General features: G+C 46.4%; 1 protein-coding gene across 3 annotated transcripts in view; it reads right to left on the bottom strand.

The window, feature by feature from the left end:
- Positions 1-53: 53 nt before the first annotated feature.
- kitb (KIT proto-oncogene, receptor tyrosine kinase b) overlaps positions 54-10,232 on the bottom strand; it is a 21,055-nt gene continuing 10,876 nt past the window's right edge. The window contains exons 11-21 of one of the 3 annotated variants that reach the window (XM_030350684.1): positions 7,840-7,966; positions 7,461-7,565; positions 7,247-7,357; positions 6,533-6,671; positions 6,197-6,264; positions 5,232-5,323; positions 4,541-4,663; positions 3,155-3,266; positions 2,440-2,539; positions 1,645-1,750; positions 54-1,307 (exon numbers count right to left, since the gene is read on the bottom strand). In XM_030350684.1, the coding sequence (XP_030206544.1) occupies positions 1,266-1,307; positions 1,645-1,750; positions 2,440-2,539; positions 3,155-3,266; positions 4,541-4,663; positions 5,232-5,323; positions 6,197-6,264; positions 6,533-6,671; positions 7,247-7,357; positions 7,461-7,565; positions 7,840-7,966 (1,125 nt within the window). In that variant the 3' untranslated portion in view covers positions 54-1,265. The other 2 variants (XM_030350683.1, XM_030350685.1) reach the window with 2 other exon arrangements.

Below are 10,232 nucleotides of genomic sequence, written 5' to 3'. Positions count from 1 at the left end.
TAAATTGTGCTGTGTGTAATTAGATGGTAGGGGAAATAAATATGCTCATTGCGTTCGACCATCACATCATCTTTATTACAAGTCAACACACCGTATCAAAACTTTGATAAACCTCAAAACCTTGGTGTATCTCACTGGAAACGCTTATTTTCACATTCACTCTAGACCTCTTGCCCTGAGAGGGCTCTGTAGAAACACCAAAGTCTCATGCAACCGGTCCTATTTCCCCCTGAAAGGCATGTTTATTTACACTGCATCGTACGTCCTTTTGACATTGAGCTAGCACAGGTAGCATTTGCGGAGCTAACAGCTATGGCGAGCTCTACAAAACATAAACGAACCAATACAAACTAGGTTTCTCCTCCAGCGGGATAACGTACAGTGAGCACAACAACATCGCCATTAAGAACATGCCTTAATGCTATGATTCATATTCTCAACACCTTCTGTACACATATCTAATAAAAAAAACACAACAAAGAAATCAAGAGGCAGTGCTGTACATTTGGTTTTATAAGGCCGATAGAGAAGTACTCAAAGGAATACAGACGACAAGAGAAAATAAACCACTTGTTTACGCAGAGGGATGCAAAAATACATACAAAAAACATCAACTGTTCACTCCTGACTTTGTGTCACTCCATTCCTTCAGGGTCTGAGGTCATTTCTCTCTCCAAGGTCAGGTCGGAGGAGTGCTACTGCCCAAGCATCCTAACTTCTTAGCACTAGGCACAAGACAAAGCTAAAAATGGACCAGGCTCCTAGTTGATTGATGCAGCTGGACCCTGTGACAGACGGTAATGGAGTCGGTGCAGGAGTCAGCTTTATGAGAGACGCATACCTGAAATAAACGCGGCAGGAATCAATAACTTCAAGAGGAGAGAGACAGGGGCCGGAGCGCTGAGAGACTGCAGCCTTGTGAGGTGGAAATGTATGAGGTACGAGAAAAGGAAAGAGTGAGATAGATGTGGAGAAAGTGGGAGCGAGAGCGAGAGAGAGAGAGAGAGAGAGAGAGAGAGAGAGAAGAAGCTTGATGCAGGTCGATCAAGAGTGACAGACGGGAAACTGGTTGTTAGAGGTAAGTGTCCGTTGGATTCTGTTAGTTTGAGGGTTGTCCGTTGAACAGCGTGTTCTGGCGTGCGTGCTAGTCCATGAAGACCTCTGTGGCGCTGAGCAGCAGGGGCTGGGTGGAGGCAGTGGTGCTGCACACGGAGCTCAGCCGCCGCGACGGGGTCCTCTGGGGCCCGTGGGAGAGAGCAGCGTTGCTAAGCCGCAGGTAGATCTGCAGGGGGACACAGCAACAGAGGCTTTCCATTTAAATAAGATTTAACCTTGTGATGTGTGTGCCAGCAGGCCGGAGCCCCGAGTCAAATGCTGGGTGAGTTGCAGGAATATGGGAAATGGCATTCACAGCCTCAAGCTCAAATAGACCCTTATCACGGAAGCATCGTCGTAAGGTGAACACAGGCTCAGGGGCTAAGAAGGTTTTAGAAACCTACCAATGTAACATGAATTAAAATGTTCCATCAATAAGGGTTAAGCCTCACCTATCCTGATGAGGCTTAACTTCAATGAACAGCAATATAAAAATCCCAAGGTCCATTCCGATTTTAAGAGATTCCCGATAATCCCGAAATCTCTTACATTTTTGGTTTTTTCGGAGAGCAGCATCTCAGTGCTCTCCACCAGCTTCTGGAAGGAGGGTCTCTTCAGGGGATCGTCGTTCCAGCAGGACAGCATCATGTCGTACCTGCAGAGAGTGCCCTGGGGTCACGGTTTGACCCTAAACTTCTCTCACGAAGGCTGATTCTCTGTCTAACCAGTACAGCTCAAACATCACCGGTTTAATTGAATCATTTGAATGCAAGCATCGGACTGCATGTCCGATTCAATTGAATTTGATGATTCTAACATGACTTCCACGTGTACATCTACACATACTTTCTGTCTCTTTCCATCTACCTGTCTGTCCATTAATCCTTCTAATGTATCCCACGTTCTGCTAGAACTTGGAAATAGGATTTATTAAGTCAGAGTTTCAAGTCTGATATTTTAACTGGAACGCCCCTGAAGTCGGAATTCCGACTGGTAGAATTATACTGTTTTTTACTACTCCGGCCTTTTTTGTTTCTAATTTAATTGAGACCTACTTTTTCATTTAATTGAAGTAGGTCAAACACACAGTACTGTTTAAACTTCTATTAACATGTTTCTGTGGTGTTTACACAAACACAAACACACACACAAACACACACACACACACACACACACACACACACACACACACAGACTCTCACTGTCACTTACTCACTTACTAACTCACACACACACACACACACACACACACACACACACACACACACACACACACAGACACACACACACACACACACACACACACACACACACACACACACACACACACACACGCACACTTACATTTCGGTGGGTGCAAACTCGGGCATGGTCATCCTGTGCCCCTCCTGGATCATTCTGTAGAAAGCCGAGCCCACCTGCATCCCAGGGTAGGGACTGTTGCCTGGGAAACAAAACATCATTTTTGTCATTTATCAATAGAGCTCAGAGGTATACCTGTGGTCGTGACATAGAACACATGAAGGTCCAGGTTAAATTTGTTATTAGCAGGTGGGATCTGCGTTTTTCCTTTTTAAATTGAGGCCGGTCAATGACAATGCTATTTCTAAAAAAGTTATGTGGTTAAAATTTCAATTGATCTGACCATATGTCATCTAGATTCCCTGTGGTTAGTGGATAGTTCCTTGGTTAATTGGTTAATTGGTTGGATGTGTGTTGTTATGTTGATCTATTTGTCATGTGGAAATGGTATAGCAAGGTTTGGTTCAGTTTTTTTTTCCTTATTAATAAAGCCTTCCAATTGGCTACTGTTTATCTCGTCATTGATTATGTCATTAGTTGTTGTTAATAACGTTCATGGCCTGTTTGAGCTCCTGTAAGCTGAGGTGAAAGTGGGCAATGAGCACTAGAAGAGGTGCTCATGATTTAATCCCCATATCTCGTCGCCATAACTTGACCTTGGCATGGGACAATAACCCTTTTAAGGATATTTTTAAATAACAAGACATCCGTGTTCACAACACAAACGGGTCGCGGTCATTAAACTGAGAATGCACACCCAGTGAGAAGATCTCCCAGAGCAGGATGCCGTAGGACCACACGTCACTCTCGTAGGTGTAGACGTAGTCGAAGATGCTCTCTGGGGACATCCACTTGACCGGCAGTCGGGCCTGAACACACACAGGGGGATTAGTGATCCAGCAGACAACATGAGATACCTAGGCTCAGAGTAGTGGTCACACGGGGGATTAGTGATGCAGCAGACAACATGAGATACCTAGGCTCGAAGTAGTGGTCACACGGGGGATTAGTGATCCAGCAGACAACATGAGATTGATAGGCTCACTGTAGTGGTCACACGGGGGATTAGTGATCCAGCAGACAACATGAGATTGATAGGCTCACTGTAGTGGTCACACGGGGGATTAGTGATCCAGCAGACAACATGAGATTGATAGGCTCACTGTAGTGGTCACACGGGGGATTAGTGATCCAGCAGACAACATGAGATTGATAGGCTCACTGTAGTGGTCACACGGGGGATTAGTGATCCAGCAGACAACATGAGATTGATAGGCTCACTGTAGTGGTCACACGGGGGATTAGTGATCCAGCAGACAACATGAGATTGATAGGCTCACTGTAGTGGTGACACTGGGGGTAAGTGATCCAGCAGACGACATGAGAAGATAGCTAGCGGTGGACAGCAGGGGCTAGGCTCACTGTAGTGGTCACAGAGGGGGATCAGTGATCCTGCAGACAGAGCAGCAGAGGCTCACTGTAGTTGACCACTACAGACCACTGCCGGTTCAGCGGCAGACGGATCGGTGGAGGAGTGTCAACCGGTGCTGCTAGGGTCATTTTTTTCGAACCCTCAAAATTAAATTCTTCATACTGCCAATGGCTTCCACAGCTGTGGAAGCTGTGGTAAAATACTGTTTATTAGCACTTCTTTCTTAGTTGTTGCTCATTAAATCGTACGTAAGTCGTTCAATCAGAAGTGTGCAACGGCACCCTGTGATGCTGTAGTCGTTCGTCATCGAAGAACCTTCAAAGTCAATTCTGCCGGCCGCAAAGAGTCTCCATAGCAGAAATGTAAGACTTTTACGACGAGCACGAGGCTTCTAGCACAGATTGGTTATGGAATAAAAAAAACATTAGCAAATTAATTGAATCCCTTGATAATTACAGACTTCCACGCAATAACCACAGTTCTGAAAGAAAAAGGAAATATCTATAATACAATAAAAGGCTTTCTGGACATTAACGTAAAATACTAATTCAGAAAGACCCACTTACAGGCGGCTGACAGGCGTACTTCAGGCCTCTGCTCCCGCCTATTTTCCGCCATTAGCGCAAATAAACACCAAGGGGAAGATTGAAAGAGAGGAGCCAAGAGACACAAACATGGAGGTCGGAGTGGGGGGACGGGGGGGGGACTCACGTTGCCTCTGAGCACATAGTTGGAGTCGGTGGTGATGTCCCGGGCCAGGCCGAAGTCACAGATCTTGGCCACTCTGCCGCGGGTCAGCAGAATGTTGCGGGCGGCCAGGTCTCGGTGGATACACTGGGTTCATAGGGAAGGTCTCGGTGGATACACTGGGTTCATAGGGAAGGTCTCGGTGGATACACTGGGTTCATAGGGAAGGTCTCGGTGGATACACTGGGTTCATAGGGAAGGTCTCGGTGGATACACTGGGTTCATAGGGAAGGTCTCGGTGGATACACTGGGTTCATAGGGGAGCGTGTTGACACTGCAGCCTGGAGCACTCTGCTCTAGTGCTGACCTGTCTACCGCACTGCATCACACACACCAACACGTGCACACAGACATGCAAGGACACACACAGATGTGCGCACGCAAAACACACACAAATACACGCACACACACACACACATACTGTACACAAGCATAAACAACGAAACACGCATGCATCCACAGACGCACATACATGCATGGACACAAGCATGTATGTGACACACACACACACACAGAAATGAACACGCACATGTGCACACACAAACCCACATATACACACAGACGTACAGACACACACACACACACACACACACACACACACACACACACACACACACACACACACACACACACAGACACAAGCATTAAGCCTTACATTTTTGGAGGTAATGTACTCCATTCCTTTGGCCACCTGGTAGGAGAAGCTGAGGAGATCCTGGGCGTTGATGGACAGCTCATCGATATCATCTGGATGGAGAGAGAAGAGGCGTGTCACTTAGAGGATCTCCTTCTCCCTGCAGGCGGCGAGCACAGGGGAACCGGTCAATACCGCTCTGCGCTAGGCTGGCAGGGCCGACGTCCTCCGATGGGGATAAATGTCTATAGGCGCACATCCCTATGGTTGAGGCACTCAGCTCTGAGCTCAAACCGCCGACAAACTCTCACAGGATTGCTTTGAGAGGCTCACTTTCTGAAACTCAAATTGCACGGTAACAGCAATTTTACAGCGTAATGCAAGGTTAGATAGGATAGTACTTTATGCTTCACAGGTAGGAATGTGGGGGTGATACCCTGTATGCTACTTTGACGCCAGGGACATAGTTTTCACCATCTCCTCCCGTTCAGTACGCCAACTGGGGTCTCTCGGTCTCTCTCTCTCTCTCTCTCTCTCTCTCTCTCTCTCTCTCTCTCTCTCTCTCTCTCTCTCTCTCGTTCTAGTATTAATGACCGTAACTGTCTCTCTGTATCCGGCCCTCGGTCGCGGCCTCAGTTTCCTGTTTCTGGGCAGCTTTCTGCCGTTAATATGTTGAACTGCTTCTGCTGCTTCCTGAATCCTGCGCTCTGTGTCCTCCCTGACCCCAGGTTTCCATTATTCAGTTGGCTTCGATGAATAAACCATAGGAGAGCCGCGATGTGTGCTTGTTCAGAAGAGTCACTCGCCAGCCAAACACACCGTCTCTGTTTGTAAATGGAGGTGATGATGGAGGTGGGATGAATGTATTGGACAAGGCTGGGCTATTATTTATTATCACAACATAATCAATAGAGTCGGCTTTAGGAAAACCATATTTAACCATGTGTAAGGACCGAGTGTCTTGCGGAATATTTATGGGTTCCCACCTGATTCAGAAGGCCTCTCTTTCTCAGACGGACGCATTGGCATGTAGTCACTGCCAATGACCTCTCTGCTGCAAAGGAGAACACGCACACACACACACACACACACACACACACACACACACACACACACACAATAATTTAATAAGTTGGTTAAAAAGTAATGGTGTAATGCTTGATGTGCACATGCAGGCACACACACACACACACACACACACACACACACACACACACACACACACACACACACACACACACACACACACACACACACACACACACACACACACACAAACACACACACAAACACAGACACACAAATAGCTCCCTCACACACACCTCGCCGGCTCTCTCTGTTTGTGCACATTGCGGTAGTAGTTGCCCCCGGTCTGGGTGTTGAGGAACAACTCTTTCTTCCTGCGCAGGAAGTTGAGGAGGTCCCCATAGCAACAGTACTCTGTGATCACCAGAGTGGGGCCTGCAGATGGAGGACAAAGTTTTATAACACAACATTTTGATCTAGTGAGGGGATAAGGGGATATAAAAGATGGTTTTACCATCTCCAATCCTACTGTCTTCTGTAGACAAACAGTAATAAAGTGTCTGTCCCTTGTCGTGTTTTATCAATAGAACTATGGAGTTGTCGGTACGACTCCCGTCTCTCCATAAAGCCCATATTTGGGAAGATCAGATGTTTTTCTCAAAGGCTGACACTTTATGGGCCTGGGGTACACCAACGTTCATGGAACCTGAAAGACCTGCCATTTCTACAGGCTTGTGCAAATGGCCTTTGGATCAACAGAACTTCCTTGCCCTCAAGTGGGATTCCACTGGCTTTGATTAGACAAGCCTGAGGTCATGATGCATACACAACCACACACAACCACGAACGCATGTACACACACACACAAACACAAACACAAACAAAAACACACACACACACACACACACACACACACACACAATCACACACACACACACACACACACACACACACACACACACACACACACACACACACACACACACACACACACACACAGCTCCCCTCACCTCCAACAGTGCACGCTCCGAGCAGGTTCACGATGTTGACGTGGTTTCCAAGGTAACTGAGGACCTTTAGCTCGGACATCAGCGCCTCCTTCTCCGTAGAGTGGGCGTTGGCTAAGAGGACATCATCAGGGTTCCATCATTCAGACGGTGTCCCCGTATAACAGTGTTGCATGTACCCTATCACACATAGGCAAGTACAAGCGCACACACTTACGTTTGAGCATCTTGACAGCAACAGTCATGACAGTATCTGCAGAGCAGAGTCCGTAGGCTGTGGCTATTACAACCTTTCCAAAGGCCCCTGATCCAAGTGTGTTACCTGCAGGTTGGCACACACACAAACACACAAACAGACAAACACATGCACATAAACACACACACAAACACCCCCATTTAAAATTCAAAGTAAAAATTGTAATGTACTTTGGGAAGCTAATTCTAATTCGGAAACTTTAGAAACAAGTCACAAACACACACACACACACACACACACACACACACACACACACACACACACACACACACACACACACACACACACACACACACACACACAATAATACTTGCACATGCATGCACACACACAAGCATACCAAAGCGTAGTTTCTGGCGAGGAAACTCCCACTTGGGGTCGTACGGGAGCTGGGTTGGATCAATGTAAATGTAGTTGTTTCCATGGATACTGTCTATCACCTTCCACTGGATTTGGAACTTTGGTTTCTATTTCAGAGAGCGACACAGAGAGAAAAAGAGAGACAGAGAGAGACAGAGAGAGACAGAGAGAGACACAGAGAGACACAGAGAGACAGAGAGAGACAGAGAAACACAGAGAGAGAGTTTCAAAGTTAGGCACTGTTTAAAAGCAGGTTTAACATTATATTGGATTAGTAAAGTAAAAAGGTAATATTTTACTAAAAATAAAAATACACCAAGTCAAGTTTCTGTCTATTACCGTAAATAAAAATATACGGTAATACTATGTTTGAAATCAAATGTGTTGTCAAGTTGGTAAGGTTAGGGCAAGTGGGTTAGGGTTATCTCTAACCCATACCTTTTTAAATAATGTATCAATGAAAACCGTAGTTAACGTGAACACCATAACCTTAGTTAATATGGACAACAGTATTAAACATGAAAACCATAATGATATCATCTGTTACGTATTTGTCAGTAAAAGGCTAATTAACTAATGTTAATGAATACTTCATTAATGTACCCTTATCGTTAAGTGTTACCATTACATTTTAAGAATTGAAAGCAGATTAAAAAAAATAGATAGGCAGCTCACTTATATTTCCATATCAATAATACATGAGGCACAAGAGATCATTTATTAATATCAATAAACATTACCCTGTGCTGCTAATGTTTCAACTCCAAGCTGTGTTAAGTTGCATACAAAAAACAATTCATGCAACTTTAATCGCATTCTATACATAAGAGAGCCGAGGAAAAATGAAATGACATGAAAAACAAATGTCATAAATGATCTGTTGGCTCCGTATTTGAACGTCTCCTGCGACCGGCCGTGTGGCGCCACAGATGGGTCCTTCTCTCTCCCACTGTCTGTCCATGGCTCTTATTCTCGTCAATTATATGGTCACTGTCCTGTCCATAATGGTACCAGACCATATGACAATGTTGTCCCTAACCCTATTGTCCTATTCCACTTTCCTCAGTTTCTTCAATGTGCGTATTCAGAAGGTGGTATGGACCAGCGTCAATGCCCCCCCCCCCCCCCCCCCCCCCCACACACACACACACACACACACACACACACACACACACACACACACACAACGTCAAGACTTCAGAATCCAATTAGGACGTGTCTGACTGGACTCCCTCATCAGTCCACCGCAGAGCATAGATAAGCCCCTCAACGTCCATCCCAGATGGATGGACGTTGAAAAGCCCCAGCATAGCAGCGGAGGACCCAGTGAAACCCTGGGAAAGCTCTGGCTTCCCCGGGGCCAGGACCGGGGCTCACAGCTCACCTAGCGCTTAACAAACATAACGCAATCGATCGTCACAATGTATGCATGGTCTGCACTCACTCACACGCACCCAGAGCAGGGAAAGAACCCGTTCCATCAGATACGACACTGATAATCTGGCTGAGACCCGCAGTGAGAGATCATTAGCAGGGAAAGCTTGGCCTCCTCATCGCACGCAACAACACAAGTAAATAAATAGGAGTCACAGCCGGCCATTAGTTAATGACTACTGCAGCCCCAGCCAAACACTCATTGCTCATAAGTGCTTGTTGTGGCATGTTATTTTGTGTGTGTGTGTGTGTGTGTGTGTGTGTGTGTGTGTGTGTGTGTGTGTGTGTGTGTGTGTGTGTGTGTGTGTGTGTGGCAGTGGACCCCTATGCCTCCTGCAGCAGAGAGCCTGCTGTATGCCTCCACCATTCCCATATCTCTGTAAAGCAGTTTTTACCCCCATTGGATTCCCTGTGTGTGATGCTGGTGGTGGTTCAGGCCTCAGGGGGGCGAGGGGACGTCATAAGAGGTTTGCCATCGTTATTAACCCTAACTTATTCAGCGGACTGTAAGAGCTTATGTGTGGCTTGCTGTTTCCTGTCCGTTTTTTTTTTTTTTTTGTATTAACCTTGTTAAGTTGTGGTGTTACACCTCTCTTGGCCTAGCCTGAGAACCGGACAATTCTCTGGAGTGCATTTACTCTGCAGATAAGGTCTGTCTCCCCTCCCAAACCAAAAGGTTTCTGCCCGGTATGCGATAGCCCCACCAATCACAACCGTCCATCTAGTATGAGGCGGGATCAGTACGGTGAAGCATTTTGAACCACAACAAAGACGGCTGCCGCTGACAACGCTCCGTCGGTACCGCCGTCCAGACAGTATTCTACTGGTACTTAATCAACACACCTTGTTCTTCCAAATTCCTACGGCAAAAACGGCAAACCTGGTTCCCAGACATGTCGATGGTACACAATCACAGCGGCCCTCTGCTGCAAGCATGTT

The sequence above is a fragment of the Gadus morhua genome, chromosome 3 (assembly GCF_902167405.1).
Source record: "Gadus morhua chromosome 3, gadMor3.0, whole genome shotgun sequence".
Lineage (NCBI taxonomy): Eukaryota > Metazoa > Chordata > Actinopteri > Gadiformes > Gadidae > Gadus > Gadus morhua.
Note: the sequence above shows the minus strand (reverse complement) of the source record. Positions and strands in the feature narration are given on the sequence as shown.